Raw genomic sequence first — 27,987 nt, forward strand, 5'->3', positions numbered from 1 at the left:
ACCTGTGACCTTGAAATTCCCTTTCTTTTCTCCAGCATCCCTCCCCTCTCCATTGATATATGTACCACCGCTCTAGCTTCTTAAATATTTGAAGAATAAAAATATTTTTATTTACGAACAAAAAGATGAATTTCAAATGAATACTTATATCAATTCATATATGAAACACCGGAATCATTGAAAATAAAATCAGAAAACATTGTTCAATTTTATTTAGAAGCGTCTCAATTGTAAGATTAACTTTACTAAAGATACAACAAGTCAACAGAGCTTTGAAAATTCGTCAGCTTTTCAATATTCAGTTATTTCTGTTTTAAAATATTTTTTATTAGTATTGCACTCACGGGTAAAAAAATAAATCATAAAATAAATTACATTCTATTTCATAGAAATTTATTTGTAATATAAAAAAATCAAAATAAATCCTAAAAATGATTTGTCGTTACATTATATCAGATTTACAATTTTGACATTTTGAAAAATTGGCCGCCCCCAGTCTGTGCCGCCCTAGGCCCGGGCATCACGGGCCTAGGCGGTAATCCATCACTGCTCTTATGACAATTTTACAAATTTATCCACTAACCATCGGCCAATGATTTTAGAAAGGTTATTCAAAGATGATTTTTCGGAATTGCAATTGCGATTTAAAAGTTCAATTATGAATGTTTTTCACAATAAAATCAAACAAATTCTGGAAGTTTTGCAAATCATTGACGAAGTATCGGAGTCTTTGACTGAAAGTGTCAATTCGAAATTTATACCATACGCAGTCAAGCAGAAACTGCAGAAGCTGGCAAAAGCTGACAAATTTGTAAGACTTCGAAATTCGAATGGTTAAATTTCCAGCCAGGAAAAGAGTTGAGGTATGAGTCTGTTGAAAAATCGGTTGCATTTACCGCATCTAAAAATATTCAAATTTAGGATCTAAAACTTCGATCAGTTTGTTAGTTTAAAAAAAAAATTTGGAATGAAAAAGAAAATCAAGAAATAGAAGCAAGAGATGATTTTTCAAAAATAGTATCAATGAAAATGTCTTTGATTTTCTTTCTCCTAACAGTGCACAGTGGTCAGGATGCAGCCATAAATCCAATTTTTCAATTTGTTTAAAAATTTCGATTTAAAAATTTGTAATGCTCATCAATTCTCGAATATTTGAACTATAATTCCCCGAAGTATTAGAAAGTTTCAATTCCGTTTACATAAAAACCTTAAATGTGACAAGTGGCGAAAATCCTATAAAAATATAATGTAATTTTTTTTTATTTACGAACATTTTTCCGATAACTTTTTTGCGCAATATTGCGTTAACGCAAACGCAGCGACCCCCAAAACCCCCGAGTTCAAATTTTGAACTCTCTACGTTGACTTTCTGATTTATGACCACTTTTTCCATACAGCCGGACCACTATGCAGTGGTCTTGAATCATGATCTGAAATACTCAAAATTGCGTAATATTTCTTTGTGATTTCTTGTCATAAAGCAAATTGCGAATGTGTTTTTTCACTTGTTAATATTCAATGGAGCGACGAACGGAACAATTTTATTTTAAAAACTTGAAATGTATATCCTTGTTTGAAATCAATTTCAAAAAAACATTGGGTTTGGCGAGAGAAGTGTCCGTTTTTCCCAAGTCTTAACTTAATTAAAATGTTAACTCTGTTTGAGTTCTCCTCATATATGTATTAGGTAAAACGTTTGCCCAAAGTCGAGGCTTATTTGTCAACACGATTTCGCTATGGTAGTTTTATTTTCTTTTACAGAAATTACGCAAAGGAATTTTGTCATAGAAAAAAGATGTTGTGATTAAAAACAACCAAAACATTTTAAATATTAGGCAAACGTCTTTTGTAGATGGCTGTGTAGAAATATAAAACTTTGTTACAAACTGTATATTTTAGTTATTTAAAGTATAAAACAGTAATAAGCCCATTAAGTGACTATATCCTTAATCATGGTTTTCTTATGATACGATCTATTTCTGTTTGTCAATCCGAATAAATGTATTAACCCTGGAAATTATAAAAACTTCAATATTGCGATTCAAATTTCGATCCCAATTCTAGGAATTATAGCAAAGTTCTGTTCACACACAGTTTAAGCGATTGGTAAAACATATTTTTATTAAGTCCATAAGTACTCAGCAATTAGCGTAAAATTCACCCTGCTCTTTTTAACTCTCACTAACCTTGGGGTGTTCTTGATTGTTTGAAATACGAGGTCCCACAGGCTCTTCAGAATTGAGTGAAAACTTCGCAACAAAATACGTTTCAAGGAAAGCGCCAGGCCCAGAAATAATTCTACTCCAGTGATAAGTCCACAGCTATATGCATTTTTATACCCTTGCAAAGGGTATTATAATTTCTGTCAGGTTTGAATGGATTAAATTTTATCAAAATCGGATAACTCTATCATATAGCTGTCATAGGAAGTCGGACAAATCGAAATCGGACAACTATATCATATAGCTGCCATAACAATAATCAAAAATATGGAAAAAAGATAGAAAAATCGTCATTGCTTCGATGTTGTATGTATGTATGATGTTGTTCGATATAATTTCATGACTGCAAGGGTATATCAGCTTCGGCTTGCCGAAGCTAGCTTCTTTCTTGGTTTTTTTTTGAAGTGAAACTTCTTTAGGCGCGTTATGGATTTTCGGGGACGGAGTAAAACCGATTCATGACCGTCACGAAAATTACCGTCACGAAAATTGCCGTCACGAAAAAGCGAGGATCCCCATCCCTTTCTAACCGCTGACGAACGATGTCTCTATCCTCCTCTATCCTTTCTCGCTCTCAGCGCGCTCGCACAAAGTTGCAGTTGAAAAAGGGGTGAGAGGTGTGAATGTCAAAAGGAATACAAATCGAACAGGTTGCATACAGATATTAATTGGCACCATAATTTCTATCCATTTTATTTGACCTAGAAATGAAAACACATATCGATATGTATTTGCCTTCTTCTTCTACTCAATCGGTTTGTTAACTTTTGAGAGTCGCCAACACATTTCGAGACCTCTAAAATGAAGCGTCTAATAAGGCTTTTATTCGGTTTCCTACAGAATTTCAATTTTAACAAGAAAGGAAGCTAGCTTCGGCAAGCCGAAGCTTATATGCCCGTGCAGTCATCAAATATGTCGAACTAAATACAAAAAGGCTAAACAGTATCGAAGCTATGACGATTTTTCTATTCATTTTCGGTATTTTCGACTATTGTTCAAATGACGACTATATGATATAGTTGTCCGATTTTGATCAAATTTAATTCGTAATTCAAGAGTCGTAAGAAAACTCTATATTCCAAAAATCATACTTGTCTGATAAAAAACAACGATGTTATAAATTTGTTTCCATTATTTCGATATAAATTTTTCGATCTTTCCTATGGCAGCTATAAGATATAGATGACCGATTTTTATGAAACTTTTTTCTCAATAAAAACGTTGTTAAAAAACTTGATATTCAAAAAATCATGGGATAAAAAACAACGATGTTATCAATTTATTTCCATTAATTCTATATATAATTTTCGATCTCTCCTATGGCAGCTATATGATAGAGTTATCCGATTTTGATCAAATTTAATCCGAAATTCAATAACAGTTAGAAAACGCCATCTTGAAGAATTCAAGTAGATCTGACGAAAAACACCGGCGTGAGAATTTTTCATTTCATTCCCGCGTATGGGAGCTATCCTTTATAGTCGGCCGATCCGGCCCGTTCCGACTTATATACTGCGTGCAATAACTACACACCTTTTGGGAAAGTTTCAGCAAGATAGCTTTAAAACTGAGAGACTAGTTTGCGCGGAAACGGACAGACGGACAGATGGCAGACGGACAGACGTACAGACGTATTCCGATTCTGCTCGTGATGCTGATCAAGAATATATATACTTTATGGGGTCTGAGGTGTCTCCTTCACTGCGTTGCAAACTTCTGACTGAAATTATAATACCCTTTTGCTCTGCAAGTGTATAAAAATGAGTAGTGATGAAGAAGTTTCACTTCTGTCGTGCGTAGGCTGGACACACCCCTTTTTTTTTTTTAACATAGTGGCTCAAGTTTCTAATTGTCAAGTAAAATCTACGAATTTCTAAACTCATTTTTTGTTTAAAAAACAACAAACTGTTTTTTTAAAAAGCTAACATTTTATTGCGTTATGGGGACCTATAACTGTTTAAAACCCTTCGGAACTGGAGACGTAAGTTTATCAATGTTATGAGTATTTTCCCAACCTGTAGCTTATGTTCATATCTACCAGGGGCCGTTGTCGTTTCTCCTTTACTACTTTTCTACACATTCATGGGAAATGCATCTCCGGAATGTTATCTGCAAAAAATACTCCATCTTCCCACCTTTGTGTAGCTGCTGACTGTAAATTATCATGGTTGGTTGCCTGAGAAAAAGAAAATTTAAACGAGAAAGGAAGCTAGCTTTGGCAAACCGAAGCTTATATACCCTTGCAGTCATCAAATATGTCAAAAAAATACATAAAGGCTAAACAACATCGAACCTATAACGATTTTTCTATTAATTTACATATTTTCGACTAGATGTGTGGGTATGTCCGTTTAGTCTACTTAAAAAGCTATCTCCCTGAAACTTTATAAAAGGCAATTGTTTTAAAAACATGTATTGTTTTGTATATGGCCTTTTTCGCAAAGGAATTATGAGTTACAATTTAGAAAACGAAAAACTATACCAGCAGCTAGAGTATACGATCAAAGCTGTCATAGGATAATCAAAAAAAAAAGGGGTGTGTCCAGCCTACGCACGACAGAAGTGAAACTTCTTCATCACTACTCATTTTTATACACTTGCAGAGCAAAAGGGTATTATAATTTCAGTCAGAAGTTTGCAACGCAGTGAAGGAGACACCTCAGACCCCATAAAGTATATATATTCTTGATCAGCATCACGATCAGAATTCAAATACGTATGTACGTCTGTCTGTCTGTCCGTCTGTCAAAACTAGTCTCTCAGTTTTAAAGCTATCTTGCTGAAACTTTCCCAAAAGGTGTGTAGTTATTGCACGCAGTATATAAGTCGGAACGGGCCGGATCGGCCGACTATAAAGGATAGCTCCCATACGAGGGAATGAAATGAAAAATTCTCACGCCGGTGTTTTTCGTCAGATCTACTTGAATTCTTCAAGATGGCTAACTGTTATTGAATTTCGGATTAAATTTGATCAAAATCGGATAACTCTATCATATAGCTGCCATAGGAGAGATCGAAAATTATATATAGAATTAATGGAAATAAATTGATAACATCGTTGTTTTTTATCCCATGATTTTTTGAATATCAAGTTTTTTAACAACGTTTATATTGAGAAAAAAGTTTCATAAAAATCGGTCATCTATATCTTATAGCTGCCATAGGAAAGATCGAAAAATTTATATCGAAATAATGGAAACAAATTTATAACATCGTTGTTTTTTTATCAGACAAGTATGATTTTTGGAATATAGAGTTTTCTTACGACTCTTGAATTACGAATTAAATTTGATCAAAATCGGACAACTATATCATATAGTCGACATTTGAACAATAGTCGAAAATACGGAAAATGAATAGAAAAATCGTCATAGCTTCGATACTGTTTAGCCTTTTTGTATTTAGTTCGACATATTTGATGACTGCAAGGGTATATAAGCTTCGGCTTGCCGAAGCTAGCTTCCTTTCTTGTTAAAATTGAAATTCTGTAGGAAACCGAATAAAAGCCTTATTATACGCTTCATTTTAGAGGTCTCGAAATGTGCTGGCGACTCTCAAAAGTTAACAAACCGATTGAGAAGAAGAAGAAGACAAATACATATCGATATGTGTTTTCATTTCTAGGTCAAATAAAATGGATAGAAATTATGGTGCCAATTAATATCTGTATGCAACCTGTTCGATTTGAATTCCTTTTGACATTCACACCTCTCACCCCTTTTTCAACTGCAACTTTGTGCGAGCGCGCTGAGAGCGAGAAAGGATAGAGGAGGATAGAGACATCGTTCGTCAGCGGTTAGAAAGGGATGGGGATCCTCGCTTTTTCGTGACGGCAATTTTCGTGACGGTAATTTTCGTGACGGTCATGAATCGGTTTTACTCCGTCCCCGAAAATCCATAACGCGCCTAAAGAAGTTTCACTTCAAAAATCTATATAAAACTAATGATTTTTTTTTTTAGTATATTTGTGTTTGGAATTTCGGGTTTTCTAATGAACTTGAAATAGGAATTAAATTTTGTAAAACTCAAAAGAATTTGTCTTATAGCTTTCATAGGAGGAATCGAAGAACTTAAATACAATTAATCAAAAAATAAGTTATATAAGCTTTGTCCCGCCAAATTTATTTTATGTAGTTTAGAGTCAGCCAGCTATAATCTTGGGAGGTCGAACCCTCTTCGGCTTTTTACGAGGTGTGTTCAAAAAGTATCGCAAACTTTGTGTTATTTCAAAATTTATTTATTTGTTCATGAATATCTATTTTGTCCCCTTCAAAGTAATCCCCATGATCCCCATGCACTTGTGCCAACGGTTTTTCCAATCTTCGAAGCACTTCAAAAAATCATTTTTTTATCTTGTTTAGCCTCTTCTTCGATGCCGTCTTTATCTCGTCGAGCGTAGCGTAACGTCGTCCTTTCATGGGCATCTTTAGTTTAGGAAACAAGAAAAAGTCACAGGGGCCAGATCTGGGGAATACGGTGGCTGCGGCTTCATTAGTGTGTCGTTTTTGGCCAAAAAGTCGCGCACAAGCAACGATGTGTGAGCAGGGGCGTTATCGTGGTGCAAAAGCCAATTTTTGTTCTACCATAAATCCGGGCGCTTCTGGCGGATTGCTTCGCGCAAATTGCGCATAACTTGGAGATAATATTCCTTATGGACCGTTCTTCCCTGTGGCAAGAACTCATGATGCACCACGCCCTTGCAACACTTTGTACCACCGATAAACGTTGCTTCGGTCCAAGGTGGCTTCTCCGTATGCCACAGTCAGCATTCGGAGTGCATCCACGCACTGAATTTGGTTTTTCCCACAACATTTGATACAGGTTCATTGATCCATTTTTTTGAATAGGTAAAAATCAAAGACGATCCAAAAGACGTGCAAGCAAAGCAGCTGTCAACATTTAAGTGAACATTCAAAATGGCCGAGCTTGTCGGCATAGGTGAGAGACATGAGTACCAACATAACGCCACAAAAAATCGAAATTCGATACGAGGTAACCCGCGAAAATTCAAAATTCGCGATACTTTTTGAACACACCTCGTACATAGACAGGGTCCGAGATATGGTACCATGCCATGTTTTACCTGCAAGCATTTGGGCGAAGGATAGAATACATTTTACAACAACAAAATTCAGCTTAATAAAAGCAAATTTATCAAATACTGAAAAAATTGTTGTTTTTTTTTTTAATTTTTCAGGTGTGAAATCTTTTCTGGGTAACTTCTGAAAAAGTCGTGAAAGTCACTCCAAAGTGTCATTTCTGGGAGACACTTCTTCGTTACTCGTATGTTAGTGTGTGCCGGTGTTTTTAGAAAAACTTTATATTGTAGGTTATCTTTAATATTATTCAAATTCGAGTTTACCTTAAACTTTAATTTTTTCCCCTTCAATACATTTTTGTAAATACCTACCAACTTGGGCACTGGCGTGACCAACAAGAGCCAAACTTAGCAACACCACTTGCCATGGATATACATCCCTCCATGGCGTATGATTTCGTTGGAGATCATTCTTTTTTTGGCGTTTAAGCAACATATTGGCGAAGTTGTCTAACGTGACTGCCTTTAAGCCTTTTTTTAATGTCTTCTTTTTTTTTATTCCGCGCATGCAAGAGGGAATCTAATTAGCAATATAACTCATTAATTATTCGTTTCCGATTTGTTTTTGATTTGATCCAAGAGCTTTTGCTTATCCTGAAAAAAGGGAGAAAAAATAGAAAAAATTATCAACGTTTTAGAAAATATTATCGAAATCGGTTCGCCAAAATAAGTCGTCAATAGTGTAACGCTTATTTTCCACTTGTAAAACGGATCTCAGAAATGTATACTTATAATAAATTCTGTTAATAAAAAAATTTATTTTTTTTAAACTTTTTAAATTAAGCAGTAAGTTTTGAAATTACAAAGTACCCTTTTTGTATGCCCTCGCGAAAGTTTTCTAATACTATTTAGCAGTTCGTAACGCAGTGAAGGATATTTCCCCTCATTAAGAATAACCATATGTTCTGGGTAATCATCACCTTACAAGGAACCTAAAAAAATCACCTTATATTACTATTCAAATTCGGGGAAGTCTTTTTATACAGAGATTCGTGAAAAAGTTATATTTATTTCCAAGAAGAACTTTTTAAAAGCGAAACAGGTTCCGTTATAATCGAGAATATGTTCATATGCATCGTGATGCTGAGCGAAATTGTTACATACATATGTATGTACATTAATTTAATGCATTAAAGGTCATTTTATTTTTATACCCTTGCAGAGCAAAAGAGTATTATAATTTCAGTCAAAAGTTTTTTGATCAACATCACCATCTGAATCGAAATACGTCTGTACGTCTGTCCGTTTGTACGCAAACTATTCTCCCAATTTTAAAGCTATCTTGCTGAAACTTTCCCAAAGTTGTGTAGTTATTTCACGCAGTATATAAGTCGGAACGAGCCGGATCGGCCGACTATATCGGATAGCTCCCATACGAGAGAATGAAATACAAAATTATCACGCCGTTGTTTTTGATCAGATCGACCCCTGAATCGAAAAAAAAATTTCATAAAAATCGGACAACTGTATCATATAGCTGCCATAGGAAAGATCAAAATTTTATATAGAAATAACGGAAATAAAATGATAACATTGTTGTTTTTCATCAGACAATGATGATTTTTGGAATATAGAGGTTTCTAACGACTCTTGAATAACAAATTAAATTTCATCAAATACGGACAACTATATCATATAGCTGCCATATGAACAATAGTCGAAAATATGGAGAATTTATAGAAAAATCGCCATAGCTTAGATGTTGTTTAGCCTTTATATATTTTGTTCGAAATACAGGGTGGGCCATTTAAAGTTGACCCACTTGATTCTTAAAACAAAAACAAAAAAAGTGGAAAATTTTTTTTTTATTCCAAAAATCATTTATTTTGGTCCAAGGAGATTTTTTACAAATTATTATTAAAAATGATATCACGTAAATGGGCACCTTTAGCTCTGACAGCCGAATGCATTCATTTTTCAGCATTTTCCATGACTTTGGTCAATGTTTCAGACGATATGGCGGCTATTTCACGTCTAATGTTGTCTTTTAGTTGACTTAAGGTTTTTGGTTTATTAGCGTATACCTTGGATTTCAAATAACCCCACAAATAAAAGTCTGATGCCGTCAAATCTGGTGATGTTGGGGGCCAGTCAAAATCGTTTTCAGACATTTCGATGGCCCATTTGGCAAAATTGAGGCGTCTTGGATAAACAGCTGGGTTAATCTTATGTGCCATTTGAATTTTGTAAGGAAACATCTTCAAATCGCTATGAATTATGCGTCGGAGAGTAGTGCGAGCGATGCCTAATTCTTGAGATCGTCAATAAGTCGATGTCGTAGGAGTCTCATCAATACTGGCGCGTACAGCTTCGATATTTTCATTAGAACGTCTTGTTCGTTGCCTGGATACATGACTGGCATTACTTAGATTACCGATGTTTACAAATTTTGCGTACAAAGACTTAATTGTGTTTTTAACTGGAGCACTTTTAACTTTATTCATTTTACGAAACGCACGTTGGGTCAACACAATTGAGAATTTATTTTCAATGTAGAGCTGAACAATTTGAGCGCGTTCCTTTGGAGTGTATATTTCCATGGTATCAATTGTCTTCGACTGACGCTTCCAACGTGGTATGACATTTGACGATCTGTCGACGCTGTCAAAAGTTACAGGGTTGCCAAATGGGTCAAATGTATATGGCCCACCTTGTATTTTATGACCCTTTTATTATACCCTTGCATTTAAGCTTCGGCTTCCGAAGCTAGCTTCCTTACTTGTTATATTTGGTGTTTAACTTTACACACCGTTTTTTCAATAATGTGTTTTAAAGGGGATACCTTTCCACTAAAGAGCGTCTAAAAACTTCAGCTTATCGTGAAAAGGATATGAAACTAGTCGAAATTGCCACCAAGGTTACCAGAAACAGGAAAGGGTTTCTTAATCTAATATGTATTATATATAAATAATAGAAAAAAAATTATAGCGTCGTTGTTTTTCATCAGACAATTGGAATATAGAGTTTTCTACTGATTCTTGAATTTTTAATTAAATTTTGTCAAATCGGATGACTAAATCATATAGCTGTCATATAAACAATAGTCGAAAATATGGAAAAATAATAGAAAAATCGTCATAGCTTCGATTTTGTTAAGCCTTTATGTATTTTATGTATAAGCTTCGGATTGCCGAAGCTATGTAGCTTCCTTTCTTGTTTTGTTTTTCATGCCGCAAAAAAAATAGACGACACCCTGAGTTTGTATTAGACCCGAAGGCCAGCCAACTTGATGTGCCACGTTCGTCTCTATTTTTAGTATAAGAGAACGAACTGGAAAAAATATATATATTCATGTACGTTAGCAAAAAGCAGGCAAAAAAATCCATACGTGAAAAATCATGGAAAAGTATTTATATACATGTATATATATTATATAGGGAGTTATTCTTCTATATTTTTATATGACCAATTTTTACAAGCTGCTGGCCCTATAAAATCGACTACTAGACATAAAAAACAAAAAAATTTTACAAGAAAGGCCAAAGCTTATATATGTACCCTTGCATTCATCAAATATGTCGAACAAAATAAATAAAGGCTAAACAACATCAAAGCTATGACGATTTTCAGTGGCGGATCCAGAGACGATTCTTGGGGGGGGAAATTGAACTTATTCTTCGATTTGGGGTTCAAACCTATTATTGCGGGAGAAATACAGTACAAATTATAAAACAAAAATTATCCATCCCAATTTTTTGGTAAACAAAGTGGTTATATTTGAAAAGTCAACCATAGCAAACAAGTAAAATTTTCAGGTTCTCTGGTTCCAAGGGGGGGGAAATTTCCCTAATTTCCCCCCCCGTGGATCCGCCACTGCGATTTTTCTATTAGTTTTCCATATTTTCATCTATTGTTCATTTGGCAGCTATATGATATAGTCGTCCGATTTTTATAAAATTTTATTCGTTATTCAAGAGACGTTAGAAAACTCTATATTCCAAAAATCATGATTCTCTAATGAAAAACAAAGTTGTTATCGTTTTATTTCCGTTAATTCTATATAGATTTTTCGGGCTTTCCTATGGGAGCTATATGATACAGTTGTCCAATTTGTATGAAATTTTTTTCTCGGTTCAAGGGTAGCAAAAAAAGTCGATGTTGTAAAAACCAAACTCGACGTTATAATTTGTTTTCCATTATTTCTTTATATATTTTTCGATCTTTCCTATGGCAGCGGCAGACAGACGGACAAAAGGACAAACAGTCAGGCGTACAGACGTATTTCGATTCAGGTGATGATGCTGATCAAGAGGGCGATACCGAGTTGAGCAGAAAGCCGATTACGGTAAAATAAAAAATTCCGAGTTGAGCAGAAACGATTTTGGACATAAAAAATGAACGTCCGAGTTGAGCAGAAACGATTTTTGCACATAAAAAATGAACGTCCGAGTTGAGCAGAAAACCGATTACGGTAAAAAAAAAAAAAACAAAAACATCCGAGTTGCGCATGAACGCCTTTTCCACATAAAAAATCAATCTCAGAGATGCCACAAAATCATTATTAATTTAATAATTAAATTTTTTTAAAAAAAAAGGTTATTTTTCAGTTTTTAGTTCAGTTTTGTTTTTTTGAAAAATTACTTAATTATCATATAGCATATGTATCAATGCAAAAGTGCGCGCGCTCCTATGACAGCTGTATGATGTACTGTCCGCTTTTTATGAAATTCGCTTAAGGGGGGGTTAGGTTTTAACAATTTTTTTTTTTGATTTTGTTTTTTTTTTCTAAGAAAGCAATATGTCGAGACCATTGCGTAAAAATGTTGAGTCAATTAGAGTAAAACTAATTAACAAACCGAATTTGGCCGTTCTTTAACGAATAAAAATACTTTAAATCGATTTTCCCGAAAACGTTATTTTGAAAGTCGGTGAACATCAGAACTCAAAATCTACTTAACCGATCCTTTTCAAATTTTTAACACAAACTCTCCACATAAATACGCAGGTAATCAGGTAGAGTTTTTTTTAATTTTTAATTTTTTTCTATTTTTAAAAAATAAATTAACAACGATTTTTTAAGCTATAATCGCACTTTTCACTTTCAGGTGTTTTCAAAAATAGACAAAAAAATTTAAAAAAACTCTTCCTGATTACCTCGCGAAATTCATTATCTATAGAACGAATATCATCTTTATACCCTTGCAGAGCAAAGTGTATTATAATTTCAATCAGAAGTTTGCAACGCAGTGAAGGAGACACCTCAGACCCCATAAAGTATATATATTCTTGATCAGCATCACGATCTAAATCGAAATCCGTCTGTACGTCTGTCCGTCTGTCTGTCTGTCTGTCTGTCCTCCTGTCGGTTTCTATGTAAACTAGTCTCTAAGTTTTAAAGCTATCTTGCTGAAACTTTCCCAAAAGTTGTGTAGTTGTTGCACGCAGTATACAATGGTGGCCATAAGTATTTTGTCAAAATAAAAGTGAAATATACTCGAAACCTGAACTTGCTTCTTTTAACTTTAGGTATCAATGGAAAGGTAATTCAAATGCCGTTTGAATGATACCATACTTTTCTCAACTCATTCGATATTTATTGAAAAGGGCCATTTTAAAAAAAAAGTAAAAAAAAAACTTTTTCCCTCGGCTTCAAAACTAAAATTTTTGGATGCAAAAAGTTTCTTTAAACAAAAATAATAGGAACTGCAAAAGAATTTTTCAAAAATAATTTTTCTTCTATTTTTAATGATTTTTTGAAAATGACTAGAAATACGCATTTCAGCCATATTTTTCTCTTTTCCATACAAATTTTTTCCGACATTGTCACCTTTTTTTTTTACTTTTTTGTTTAAAATGGCCCTTTTCAATAAATATCGAATGAGTTGAGAAAAGTATGGTATCATTCAAACGGCATTTGAATTACCTTTCCATTGATACCTAAACTTAAAAGAAGCAAGTTCAGGTTTCGAGTATTTTTTACATTCTGTTACTCCACCCCGGGAGCTTAGAGCCTCTACAATTTCTTGTAGAGGATTCGTTATCAATGATTTTCGATCGTACCGGTGATAAGCCAGTAGCGACTTATCCTAGCGGTGGGGATGCCACCTGGCGCCATCTAGGAGTGACGAAAGTTTTATTGTTGGGTCCATAGTAACGTGGACGAGGGGGTGTGCGGGTCCGGGGAGCCGAAATTTGTTACTAATGTTAAGTGAGCGATAGAGCATAGAAGTGGTGGAGATTTGGAAAAAGAGACCGTTTCTTTTTCTCGGGGAGCCTGGGGCTCGACTTGAACCCGGGCCTTCCGAACCGGAGGCCAGCGCTCTACCTGCTGGGTAGTTTCGAGTATATTTCACTTTTATTTTGACAAAATACTTATGGCCATCACTGTACAGGTCGGAACGAGCCGGATCGGCCGACGATATCGGATAGCTCCCATACAAGAGAATGAAATAAAAAATTCTCACGTCGTTGTTTTTGATCAGATCGACTTGATTCCTTCCAGATAGCGTTTTCCAACTACTATTGAATTTCGGATTAAATTTTATCAAAATCGGATAACTCTAGAAAAAAATTTCATAAAAATCGAAGTACTATATTAAAATCTATATAGAAATAACGAAAATAAAATTATAACCTCGTTGTTTTTCATCAGACAGTCATGATTTTTGGAATATAGAGTTTTCTAATGAGTCTTTAATTTCATCAAAATCGGGCGACTGTATCATATACATAGCTGTCATATGAACAATATGGAAAAATAATAGAAAAATCGTCATAGCTTCGATGCTGTTTAGCCTTTATGTATTTTGTTCGACATATTTAGTGACTGCAAGGGTATACAAGCTTTGGCTTGCCGAAGCTAACTTCCTTTCTTGTTTTTTTGTAAGATGATCCGTTAACGCCCTATGATGTTCACCGCAAAACAACTTTTTCTTAAGGCGCTTCGGAAGATTAACAGCCACAGGCTTATTTCGAAATATTTTTTAATAATTTTTTTTCTGATAAGCTAGCTTTGCAAGCCGAAGGTTATATACCCTTGCAGTCATGAAATATGTCAAACCAAATATATAAAGGCTAAACAATATCGAAGCTATGACGATTTTTCTGTTATTTTTCCATATTTTTGACTATTGTTCATATGGCAGCTATATGATATAGTCGTCCTATTTTGATGAAATTTAATTAGTAATTTTAGAGTTTAGAAAACTCTATATTCCAAAAATCATGCTTGTCTGATGAAAAGAAACGATATTACAATTCTATTTCCATTATCTAATATATAAAATTCTCGTGTCACAGTTTTTGTGAACTTACTCCTCCGAAACGGCTATACCGATTCTCATGAAATTTTGTGAGCGTGTTGAGTAAGTCTGACAATTACCCAACGTCTATTTTTCATCCTCTTAAATCGTGTTCGACATACCAAAAATCGCTTATAAAGTGAGTTTCTACCTCACCACACTGAACACGCTACCATAGCATTTTTAATCAATTTAAACTGGGGCAAAAATCCTTCATCATTAAGTAAAATTATTAATTCTATTTATGAATGTTTTGTCCAGTGAGCTATGCCAAGAAAACGCAAAGCGGCTACTTTGAGCCGTGATACAAGTAGATCTCGATACATGCGAAATAGAAGATCCGAAAGAATAGCGCAATTGCATCAAGGAGAGCCAGAAGATACACGAGCTGAGCGCAATGAAGTCAGAGAAGAGCCAGAACTTACACAAGCTGAACGCAATGAAGTCAGAAGATTAGAACAACGACAACCACGCCGTGTCACAGTCAATAGAGGCAGAACAAATGCCATCAACGACAACAGGTACATCGAGCATTTATATATGATTCATTACTGCGTCTAGCATTCCAGTATGAGCCCGATATTGAGTATTATGCTTAGGGGAGAGTGGTCCCATACCGACCCCCCCCCCATGTTTCTCAGAGATGGCGATGCTAGCCGAATTGTCGGTTACTTCAGTAAAAAGCTGTTATAACACAGACATTTTGGAGATAGATAGCCAATTTGACTTCTTTTGGTTCACTGCAATTTTTCCGTTTGTTTTGTTTCAACGCCTGTGACATTCAGTTTTTTTTCTTTACTGAACTTGAGCTTAAATATTTAAAAGTTTTTTTTCTCCGCATAAAAATCGGAGGGTAAGGTTTTCTGATAGTTGATAGTCCTAGCTGTCATTCACGCTATTAGAATTACATCGCTCTTTGCGTCATTAGATAATGGCGAGCAGTTAATTAGAAAAGGTTGTGGTGGTCCGAAACCGACCGCGAAGTGATGGTCCGATACCGACCCCCATTTATTGGCAGCTTAATATGTCATAGCGTATTTTTGAGGGAAAATATGAAAAAGTAAACAAGATTCAGTAAAGAAAAGTAACAGAAACATTAAAAACATCAGAAGAAAGCGAAGAGACAGTCATCAACGAGCGGCTTTCGAAAAACAACGCGAAAACAACGCGAAAACTTACTATGAGAAAGAGGACAACTCAGACTTCATCAATCGACTACAGTGCCCTTTATTTCATACATTAATTTTTATTTTCTGGAAAGAACCTTTAATATATTTCTTTATAAACGTCAAAATCATTAAATTTTATTTAATGTTATAAAATTTTTCTGTTAAGAAATAGGGGGTCGGTTTCGGACCACTACTTTTGAGTACGACCAAAAAGTGGAGTTTTATATTTGCCTGAATATCTAACGCTTCAAAGCACCTACGCACTTACTAATCAATTAGATGTATAGTAAACTGATCCCTCTACATAGTAAATTTTTGAACTGAACTGAAAAATTGATTTTTCTCACCTTTATCGCTTTTGCCTTTTAGGGGGTCGGTATGGGACCACCCTCCCCTATACTTTATGGGGTCTGAGGTGTCTCCTTCACTGCGTTTCAAACTTCTGACTGAAATTAAAATACCCTTTGCTCTGCAAGGGTATAAAAACAACGATGTTATAATATTTTTCCGTTTATTGTATATAGATTTTTGATCTTTTCTATGGCAGCTATATGATATACATAGTTGTCCGAGTTTTATAAAAATTTTTTGTTATTGAAGGCTAGTTAAAAAACTTGATACTCAAAAAATTATGGCCGTGTGATAAAAATCAACGGTCTTCCCATTGGCATCTATATGATAGTTATCCGATTTTGATAAAATTTAATTTGAAGTCAGGTCAATCTCTATCTGTCCTATCCTATATAGTTACAGTTTCAGCAAGACAGCTTTAAAACTGATGGCGCTTTCTAACTACTATTGAATTTTGGATCAAATTTTATCAAAATCGGATAACTATCATATAGATGCCAATGGATAGCTCTATCATATAGCTTTCATAGGAAAGATCGAAAATGATATATATAAATAATGGAAAAAAAATTATAACGTCGTTGTTTTTTCAAAATACGGTGTTGTTAATAACCCTTGAATCAAAAAAAAAATTGATAAAAATCAGCTACCATAGGAAAGATAAAAAAAATCTATATAGAAATAACGGAAATAAAAGTATAACATCCTATTTTTTCATTAGACAAGTATGATTTTTGGAATATAGAGTTTTCTAACGACTCTTCACTTCCGAATTATATTTCATCAAAATCGGACTACTATATCATATAACTGCCATATGAACAATAGTCGAATACGTATATGGAAAGTTAACAGAAAAATCGTCGTAGCTTCGGTGTTGTTTAGCCTTTATACATTTTGTTCGACATAATTGATGACAGCTTCGGCTTGCCGAAGCTAGCTTTCTTTCTTGTTTTTAAATATGTTTGTTATATAGGTATAATTAAAATTCTTTCGAAAAATGTTTAATATAGGTATATATGAGAATTACATATTACAAGATCATTTGTGATATCCTTTGCAGATCAAAGGGTATTTTAATTTTATTCAGAAGTTTGCAACGCAGTTAAGGAAACACTTAAGACCCCATAAAGTCAATATAATACATTCTCGATCAGTATCACGATCTGAATCAAAATACGTATGGACGTCTGTCTGTTTCTATGTAAACTAGTCTCTCAGTTTTAAAGCTATCTTGTTAAAACTTTACCAAAAGTTGGAAAAAAATTATAATGCCGTTGTTTTTAATGATTTTCAAAAAATTTTGTTTTTTAATGACCCTTGAATCGAGAAAAAATTCAATTAAGGCAGGTTCTCACCTTGTAGGGCCGAAAATGGACATTTTTTTAAAAAAATTGTTTTGAGAAAACGGTTAAAGATAAAAATCTGAAATTTGTAGCTTTATTTAAAAACATATTTATTTTGCGAAAAAAAATGTCAAAATTGAAAAAACCAAAAAGGGGCGGGAGGGGGCGTTCCTCAGTTGCAACATTTCGGAAAAAAGGTGTCCCGCTTACGGAAGTGATTCAGCCAAAACGGGTAATCGGAAACACAAAAACCGAAAAGATTCTTAAAGTGTACAGTACTGTGCATAAAATGAATTAGGATCAGAAAAAAAAAATGAAAATTGCAAAAGTTATTAGCTTTTTAAAAAAAAACCCCGATTTTCGCTCTTTTTTTCTCACTAATTATTTTCTCAATTAAACAGTTTTCAATATTTTTGGATAATCCTAGTTAATCAGTTAAAGGAAACAATTAGGAACATTTAAAAAAAAAATTGATGACGATTGGTTAACCCCAACGCTTTCAATTACTTCCGTAAGGTTCGAAAACGTGGTTCCGAGATAAACGCACTTAAAGTTTTGGCTTCCAATGGCCGGTGCTCGACATGTGCTCCGTGTAAGGGCCTGTAACTTTTGTAATATTTCAAATTTGGATCTGAAATTTTTTGAGAACATTTTCGGAACATATATCTATACAATAAGCCAAGAAAAAAAAATCAATTTTTTTTTTTGCCACAAGGTGAGAACCTGCCTTAAATCCGACATACATAGCTGACACAGGAAAGATCAAAAAATCTATACAGAAATAACGGAAATAAAATGATAAAATCTTTTTTTTTTCATCAGACAACCATAATTTTTGGAATATAGAGTTTTCTACTGACTTTTGAATTACGAAAAAAATTTCATTAAAATCAGACTATATCAAATAGCTGCCACATGAACAGTAGTCAAAAATATGGAAAGTTTATAGAAAAATCGTCATGGCTTCGATGTTGTATGTACATACATATATGTATGATGTTGTTCGATATAATTTGATGACTGCAAGGGTATATAAGCTTCGGTTTGCCGAAGCTAGCTTCCATTCTTGTTAGAATTAAAATCGGACAACTATATCATATAGCTGCCATAGAAAAGATCGAAAAATCTATATAGAATTAACGGAATAACACGATAACATCGTTGTTTTTCATCAGAAAACCAAAATTTTTAATGTATAGAGTTTGTATATAGTATAGAGACTTTTGAATTTCGAATTAAATTTCATAAAAATCGGACGACAATATCATTAAGCTGTCATATGAACAATCGTCGAAAATATAGAAACTTCATAGAAAAATCAGTATAGCTTCGATGTTGTTTAGCTGCAAGGGTGTATGAGCTTCGGCTTGCCGAAACTAGCTTCCTTTCTTGTTGAATACAAAACACATCCATTACAGTTTTATTTTCATAATAGGTAATACAAAACAAGTATAAGAATTCCAAATTTTTACTGTATACAAAATAAAATTTCAATACATTTTAGATAAATCCTTTTTCGTTTATTATTATTTATTATGAACAGATGTTCGAAATAAACAGTTAAATATGAATTTTGAATTCATTTAATTTTAACGCAGTATACTATAGTTGCTAATGTTTTATTATTCCGCGATTTAAAGATTTTACATATATGTAAATGTATGTGCCAAACATGTACATATATTTTGGTGAAGGAAAATGAGAAATCAGATAAATGCTTTGCGTTCTGTTTCTAAAAGTGGACTCGGGTTGTGATATAATTTCGCTTAGCTCGACCTCCGTTCAGCCGGCACTCATGTATATATTTCGACGCATACGCAAATTATACATATAAATATTTATGTAACGCTGTATATATGTCCACACACATATAGGTATAAAAAGATTCTCTATTTTGCTACTACCAAACAATTTTTAAACATTTGCTCATTCCGTAAAATATGCACATGTTGCCCAATTTTATTTTGAGACAATTTTTTCATAGTTAAATATAACTTTTGTTTGGTGATTTACTTGTTGCTGACACATAACCTACGGCTTAAATCGTAGGATCATCATTCGTATTAGACTGCATGTAAAAACACATGAAACCACATTGTATTATATTTGGTCAGAATGGGAGTATTTTTTTAATTTATTTTAAATTATTTTGTTTTCACATTGATCTTTTCAAATTGTACTCTTCACTTCTTTCCACATTATTTTTCTTCTGAATTTTCTCACAAGTGATTATTATGGCAATTTTATTGTAATCAAGACAGCGATTTCCTTTTCAGCTTTAATTCCCCTACACTCACGTTGCTTTCGAGTTAGCTTTTTGGCGTTTCCCACTGAAACCGACTGCCCAAGATATAAATATTTCGTTCGGATCCCGCTCACACGCGTTTCAATGGCTTCTGCCCAGTTTGTACAGCGTATAAAAAGAGCGATACCGTGACGCGCTCTACGTTCTTGCCGCTCGACGTTCGAACTGAAACTAAAACAAACTTGAAGGCAGCAAGGTGGCCAACGGCAAAGAGCCAAATGCTAGCCAGGCAGGAAAAACAACCCCTACAGTGGCGTCGACGTTCGGTTTCTTTGCAGCTGCTGGTGTTTCGGACAACCGTTTGGGACAAACGCGTCAGCCACATGTTAGCCGGTTCTGACAGACTTTTCAGCAGATGTTGCGTTAGAATAGACGCAGAATTTGTGGTATATATTTTGAACAAATCTTGCCCGATTTGGTCATTTAAATTGTATACATAAATAGAGCGAATCAAACTAAAAATGGCTGAGTTTAGTTCTTAGAGTCATGTTATCAAAAAAAGAACACTTGTGTCGGCACTCAAAAAAATGCATAGCAAAAATTTCACTAAGAATATTTACTTGCCTAAACGAAAACGGTAGCTAGCTTTGGCAAGCCGGATTGATATACTTTTGCAGTTTAAAATTGAAATTTATATACCACTTAAATATATGTTTAAGTTGTAGTGTGCACTGTAAACTTGCCAAGGTGTTTTAATTTTATTAAGAAGTCTAAAAGGCAGTGAAGTTTATTGTTGATCAGCTTCACCATTTGAATTGATCTCGACGTATACGTCTGCCTGTTTCTTTGAAAACTAGTCTTTCATTTTGAAAGCTATCTCGATTAAAGTTAGAACCGGACGAATCGGACGACAATAGCATATAGCTCCCATAAAAACAAAAATAAAAATGGGTCAAAATTTTAACTATCAAGCCGTTTTTTAATCATATTGACTTGATTTCTTGATGGTGTTTTTTAACTACTACTAAATATCGAAATAAATTTTATCAAAATCGAATACTATTTCATGTAGCTGACAAGGGACAATTCGAAAAAAAGTTGTCCGACAGTCAGTTAGCTTTAAAACTGAGAGACTAGTTCCTAAGGATTCAGATTTACAACATTATTTTTGTTAAGTTCGAACGACTAGTTTTATGATTTTAGTTCTCTTCAAATTTTAGAGGAAGCTAAATAAATACTTGGCTCAAAGTACAGCATGATGAGTAGAAAACGAACTACTACCACGATTCTACGGCAGGTGAGATGACACCGACTGTTCAGCGAAGGTCGTAAGGTAGGATACCTGCTCAGCAGTCCATAACGGGCTCACCTGTCCGTGAAAGAAACAACCCTATGCAGCCCAACGAATATTCTGCTTTCGTTTTACTATGCTCGTTTGTTGTGTTGCTACTTTTTCAAAGAAAGGCCATCAGGCGTTGACTTAAACTAACCTTTATCTCTACTCTCTTTGAAATATCGTCCTTAGTTAATATTTCAGCAGCAAGCTGGATCAGTGGATCTTAACTTGTACCCAACAGTCTTGTTTCCTTTGGCTCGCTTCTGCAAAATATTAAGTCTCTTTACCGATACACGCTTATTTTTTAACAGCGGAACGACTACGATAATTTTATAAAGTGTATTTTTTTACATTACTTTAAATTTTTATACACTTCCAGAGGGTATTTCAATTAAAGTTAGAAGTTTACGGGTAACGGATATTTTTTCAATTTATTATACCCGTTACTCATAGAGTAAAAAGGTGAACTGTTTTTGATGAAAAGTATGTGACAGGTCGCAGAGTCATCATCAGTCGAGATAGTTCTTACCATGCCTGTATGCTTGCCCCTTTAGAGACGTAAGGATGTTGAATACTGCAATGTAGCATGTAGACTCCTATGGCAGCTATATGAAAACGTTGTCGGATTTTAATGAAATTTTTTACTCGATTCAAGGGTTATTATAAAACTCCATACTTTTTAAATCACGACGTTATAATTATTTTTCCATTATTTATACATATATTTTTCGATCTTTTGTATGGCAGCTATATGATAGAGTTATCCGACCTTGATAAAATTTAATCCGAAATTCTATAGTAGTTAGAAATCAATTCGATCTGATCAAAAACAACGTCGTGAGAATTTTTTATTTCATTCTCTCGTATGGGAGCTATCCGATATAGTCGGCCGATTCGGCCCGTTTCGACTTATATACTGCGTGCAATAACTACACGCAGGTGAAAGTTTCAGCAAGATGGCTTAAAAACTGAGAGACTAGTTTGCGCAGAAACGGACAGGAGGACAGACGGACAGACGTACAGACGTATTTCGATTCAGATCGTGATGCTGATCAAGAATATATATAATTTATGGGGTCTGAGGTGACTCCTTCACTGCGTTGCAAACTTATGGCCAAAATTATAATACCCTTTGCTCTGCAAGGGTATAAAAATATAACGTCGTTGTTTTTCATCAGACAAGGATAATTTTTGGAATATAGATTTTCTAGTGACTATCGAATTTTGAATTTAATTTCAAATTTGGACGACTAAATGATAAAGCTGTCAAATGAACAATCGTCGAAAATATAGAAACTCGACATCTTTGATAACTGCAAGGGTATACGTATAAGCTGCGGCTCGCCGAAGCTAGCTTCGTTTCTTGTTGTATTATATATTTTATATAAAAAAGTTTTGTATGTATTTAATAAATAACAAAACAATGTTGTTTTACCTCAAATCCAAGTCAATTATTCATATGCATGCGCACACAAGATGGCAACCCAGTAACATAGGCAAAATCAAGTCAAGGCACAATAACAGAAAGAAATTCTATGAGGGCACAGTAGCCTTCAGCGAAAATGTAATTTATTTCAAGTGACTGCAAACACACTCTTGTCTCGACTCACGCATCTAATGACTCTTGACCAGAATCCAAGCTGTGGAATTTTAATTTTTATTTATATGACAATCATATCAGAATTTTTGTAATCTGAATGTGTGTCACGCCTTTTTATTTCTGTAAGAGATATTATTTTGTAAAATGTAAGTTATCTTTCTTCAGTTAAAAAAATGTACAAAAAAATTCAAAAAAAAAATTAATTCTGGGCCTTTAAACTACTTAGAAATTATTTTGGTTTTTGTTCATTGTTTTCAACTTTTCAGATTTCCACTAGCTCACGAAGATTGTTTTATTCTCGACCGCTATATTTTTGAAGAGAATTTGACTGAAGATTGTCGGTAAGACTTCTGCATAAGAAACTCAAAGTCTATTGAAATTATGATAATTTTGTTTACAAGAATTGAAAAGAAAAGAAGACAAATGTCTTTCTGACAACGGAGCTCGGAACTTTTTTTAAGTCATTAAACGGTGATCTTTAAGGAATTCAATTAAAGTGAGATTCTTAAGCTCGACCAAACAGACTTAAAATTAAAATTATAAATTGTCTATACCCTTGGTTTGATTGCTTTATTAATGGGTTGATAATCTTACATGCCTAAAGTTTAAATTTTATATCATCATCATCAAATATGTCGATCGAAATGCATAAAGGCTTAACAACATCGAAGCTGTGACGATTTTTCAATTCATTCTGTCATTCCATATTTTCGACTACTGTTCATATGACAGCTATAGGTATGATATAGATTTTCATAAAATTTAACTCGTAATTCAAGAGTCGTTAGAAAACTCTATATTCCAAAAATCATGCTTGTCTGATAAAAACAACGATGTTATTATTTTGTTTCCGATATTTCTATATAGATTTTTCAATCTTTCCAATAGCAGTTATGATAACGTTGTCGGATTTTAATGCAATTTTTTTTTTTCGATTCAAGGGTTATTAAAAAACTCCATATATTGAAAATTATGCTCGTGGGATTAAACATATCTTTCCTATGGCAGCTATATAATAGAGTTATCCGATTTTGATCAAATTTATATATTTATATATATTTTATGTTTAACAAGGAAGGAAGCTAGCTTCGGCAAGCCGAAGCTTATATACCCTTGCAGTCATCAAACAAATCGAACAAAATACATAAAGGCTAACAACCTCGAAGCTATGACGACTTTTCTATTAATTTTCCATATTTTCGACTGTTGTTCATATGGCAGCTATATGATATAGTTGTCCGATTTTTATGAAATTTTTTTCTCGGTTCAAGGGTAGTTCATAAAGTCGATGTTGTAAAAATCATGCTCGTGGAATAAAAAACAACAACGTTATGATTATTTTGCCATTATTTCTATATATATTTTTTGATCTTTCCTATGGCAGCTATTTGATAGGGTTATCCGATTTTGATAAAATTTAATCCGAAATTTAATAACCGTTAGAAAACGCCATCTTGAAGAATTCAAGTCGATCTGATCAAAAACAACGGCGTAATAATTTTTTATCCTTTATTTTTTTGACCTCTTGTGTGGGAGCTATCCGATATAGTCGGCCGATCCGGCTCGTTCCGACTTATATACTGCGTGCAATAACTACACAACTTTTGGAAAAGTTTCAACACGATAGCTTTAAAACTGAGAGACTTGTTTACATAGAAACCGACAGGAGGACAGACGGACAGACAGACGGACAGACGGACAGACAGACAGACGGACAGACGTACATACATATTTCGATTCAGATGGTGATGCTAATCAAGAATATATATACTTTATGGGGTCTGAGGTGTCTCCTTCACTGCGTTGCAAACTTCTGACTGAAATTATAATACCCTCTGCTCTGCAAGGGTATAAAAAGGTGCAAGGGTATATAAGCTTCGGTTTGCCGAAGCTAGCTTCTTTACGTGTTTTTAATAAAAACATTGAGTATAGAGTTTTTATAACAACTTTTAGAGTTATAATAATAATAATAAATGGCTTTTACAACCCTAACGGGTCACAGCCTGATGCATTAGTTCCCTCCACGCGTCCCTGTCCTGGGCGCGTCTACGCCAGTTGGCAATACCAAGTGATGCAATGGGTTGAATCACTTGGTCCTGCCATCGAATCCTTGGTCTTCCCCTCCTACGTTGTCCGCTTACCACCGCTTCAAACACCTTCCGAGCTGGAGCTACCTCTTCCATGCGTACCACATGACCTAGCCAACGGAGTCGCTGGATGTTCATCCTGCTGACTACATCAATGTCATCGTACAGCTCATACAACTCGTGGTTCCATTTGATACGATAGGTATCGCCAACGCAAACAGGACCGAAGATTTTTCGAAGAATTTTTCGCTCGAATACTTCAAGAGCTGCTGCATCTGGTTGTGTTACTGTCCAGGCTTCTGCCCCATATAGAAGCACTGGAAGGATGAGCGTCTTGTAAAGTGTTATTTTCGTTTGTCGAGAGAGAGCTCTGCTTCTGATTTGCCTACCGAGCCCAAAGTAGCATCTATTGGCAAGTGTTATTCTTCTCTTAATCTCCAGGCTGACATTATTGTTTCCAGTCACAGCAGTACCAAGGTATATAAATTCCTTGACGGACTCAAAGCTATAGCTCGCTGCAGTGAGCTGAGAATCGAGACGCCGCGATTCTCTACTAGAACACACCATAAACTTTGTTTTCTCCATATTTACTGCTAAACCTACTTTAGCCGATTCTTTTTCGATTGCTCCGAAAGCTGCGGTAACATCACGCTTTGTGCGACCAATGATGTCTATATCATCAGCGTATGCACACCAGCCTTTCTTATAATACTCTCCATCAAGAGATTAAAGAGCATACATGAGAGCGAATCCCCTTGTCTGAGACCTAGCTTAGTATTGAAGGTTTCGGACTGGTCGTGTCCTACCTTGACAGAGCTGTTGGTGTTGCTCAATGTCATTCTGCAAAGTCGCGTCAACTTTGCAGGAATACCAAGCTCAGACATGGCGGCATATAGGAGATCGCGTCGCGGGCTATCGAATGCGGCTTTGTAGTCGACAAAAAGATAATAAGTGTCGATTTGGTTCTCGTGCGACTTCTCCAGGATTTGTCGCAGTGTAAAAATCTGGTCCATGGTGGATTTACCAGGTCGGAAACCGCACTGATAAGGTCCAATCAGTGCCTCAGCATGTGGTTTCAGTTTTTCACACAATACGCTCGTGAGGACCCTGTATGCGACGGGTAGAAGGCTAATGCCACGGTAATTGGTGCGCTGTGTGGCATCACCCTTCTTCAGGATGGGACAGATCAGACTGAGGTTCCAATCATTGGGCATATTTTCCATGAGCCATATCCTGCAAATGAGTTGGTGCATGCACCCTACCAACACATCGCCACCTGCCTTGAACAATTCAGCTGATAGGCCATCAGCGCCAGGAGCTTTATTGTTCTTTAACCGCTGTATGGCGGCTGCGACTTCAATATGACTCGGGGCCGGTATATCGGTGTCATCATCGATCGGGGTTAGTGAATCACTGTCTCCGAGGCTTGGAGCATCGCCAGCCAATAGTGTGGAGAAGTGATCCCTCCATAACTTCAGTACAATGTCCTTGTCAGCGACCAGGTTTCCGTCATCATCTCTACACGCAAACCCACCGGTCTTAAAACCTTGGGTCAGAAGCTTGACCCTCTGGTAAAAATTGCGCGCATCATTCCTGTCTCTACTACACTCTATACTCTCACATTCACGCCTTTCGAGTTCCCGTTTCTTGCGTCTGAAAAGGCGTTTTTCTTCTCTTCTCCTTATCCTGTAGGCATCCACCAGGGCACGGGTGGCTCCAGCTTGCAGCGTTCTTTGGTATGCAGCGTCTTTTGCAGCTGTAGCTTCACGGCATTCCTGGTCGTACCATGGGTTCCCTACGGGAGGGCCCTGGAAACCAAGCACTTCATCCGCGGAGGCTTGCAGGGAGTGAGATATGTGCGCCCACATATCACTAATACTTTCAGGTATTGGAGAGGGCTGGCTCAGTAAGCCAGCGAGTCGAGTGGAGAACGCATCCTTCGTCTGTTGTGAGTGCAGTTTTTCGAAGTCCGGCTTTCTTGACAAACCTCGGCGTACAATCTTCGACACACATAGCCGTGTGCGAACCTTGGCTGCAACGAGCCAGTGGTCAGAGTCTATATTGGGACCCCGAAAAGACCGTACGTCAAGTATGCTAGATGCATGCCGTGCATCAATCACAACATGATCGATCTGATTACGAGTCAGTCGATCGGGCGCAATCCAGGATGCTTTATGAATGTCTAGATGACGAAAACCAGTGCTACGTACCACCATATTGTGCGATGCGGCAAAGCCAATTAGTCTGAGTCCATTGCTCGAGGTAGTCTCATGCAGGCTAAATTGCCCGACAGTTGCTCCAAAGACACTTTCTCGCCCAATCTTGGCATTAAAGTCAGTCTGTACAATGTTCGTACATTCCAGGTGCATACTCTCAAATCATAGTCCTTTTTACGTTTGCTATTGTCGTCAACATTGGTTAGATTCCTTTCCGAGGCTCCTCTTGCATCTTTCATTGAAGATTAAGTTTTCCATGGGTGGATTTCAAGTCCTACGCCATAACCTAGTTTAAGTATTAGGAACCCGCCGCGCGCTTTAGTTTGCTACTAAACGGATGTTTAGTGACAATCCAGAGGGAACCACGAGGAGGTAGTGCGTCGACTTGAGGAGAAAAGGAACGAGGATCATGCTGGCACCCACCAAGTTGAATGCAATCAGACACTTTACCTTGTTTATTCTCCCCCAAAATTAAGTTTTATAAAAATCGGACGACCAAATTAAAAAGCTGTCATAGGAGCAATCGGAGAAATGAAACAATCAACAGACAAATCGACATAGCTTCGAAGTAGTTAACCTTCAACATTTCGTTACTAAAAAAGATACCAAAAGTTATTTCTATGAGTATCGGACTACTATACCGAATAGCTTATATTTACAATTATTTAATTTCATTAAAATTTGAGATTACATTTTTCCATTTTAAATGGTATAAGTTCTTTATGACATCACGAATAGACAAGATAAACAAGAAAAAAAAATTAGATTTTTTATCACAACATTCTCGATACCTTTTATTCATTAGTTGCAGGTTAAGTTCCCTTGGAACAAAAAATATTAGTTTGCGAATTACAGTCAGTTCCGTTTAGCCAAAGCGTGGCCCCTTGTCCGTGGAGTTTTCGAGAGGCCTTCGAGGTTGAGAATAATTTTATTATACCCTTGCAGAGCAAAAGGGTTTTATAATTTCAGTCAGAAGTTTGCAACGCAGGGAAGGAGACACCTCAGACCCCATAAAGTATATATATTCTTGATCAGCATCACGAGTAGAATCAGAATACGTCTGTACGTCTGTCCGT

General features: G+C 35.5%; 2 protein-coding genes across 2 annotated transcripts in view; both read right to left on the bottom strand.

Moving 5' to 3' along the window:
* Positions 1-19,935, bottom strand: part of LOC108100738 — an 82,530-nt gene extending 62,595 nt beyond the window's left edge. The window contains 2 exon segments of the mRNA XM_043209056.1: positions 7,633-7,914; positions 19,725-19,935. Coding sequence (XP_043064991.1) covers positions 7,633-7,828 — 196 coding nt within the window. The 5' untranslated portion in view covers positions 7,829-7,914; positions 19,725-19,935.
* A 4,661-nt stretch (positions 19,936-24,596) lies between these two features.
* Positions 24,597-27,064, bottom strand: LOC122319764. The gene is made up of 2 exons (XM_043207484.1): positions 25,435-27,064; positions 24,597-25,012 (listed from the first exon to the last, which is right to left on the bottom strand). The coding sequence occupies exons 1-2, from the start codon at positions 27,062-27,064 to the stop codon at positions 24,597-24,599; spliced, it is 2,046 nt and encodes a 681-aa protein (XP_043063419.1).
* Positions 27,065-27,987: the final 923 nt, after the last annotated feature.

This window comes from Drosophila ficusphila, unplaced genomic scaffold (assembly GCF_018152265.1).
Source record: "Drosophila ficusphila isolate 14025-0441.05 unplaced genomic scaffold, ASM1815226v1 contig_106, whole genome shotgun sequence".
Taxonomy (NCBI): Eukaryota; Metazoa; Arthropoda; class Insecta; order Diptera; family Drosophilidae; genus Drosophila; species Drosophila ficusphila.

Bases quoted from the DNA above. Each gene is read 5' to 3' on its own strand.
- LOC122319764 (XM_043207484.1), bottom strand. From the start codon at position 27,064: ATGCACCTGGAATGTACGAACATTGTACAGACTGACTTTAATGCCAAG. The intron at 25,013-25,434 runs GTATGCTCTTTA...TCATCCTTCCAG, and splicing joins ACAAGGGGATTCGCTCTCAT to TGCTTCTATATGGGGCAGAA.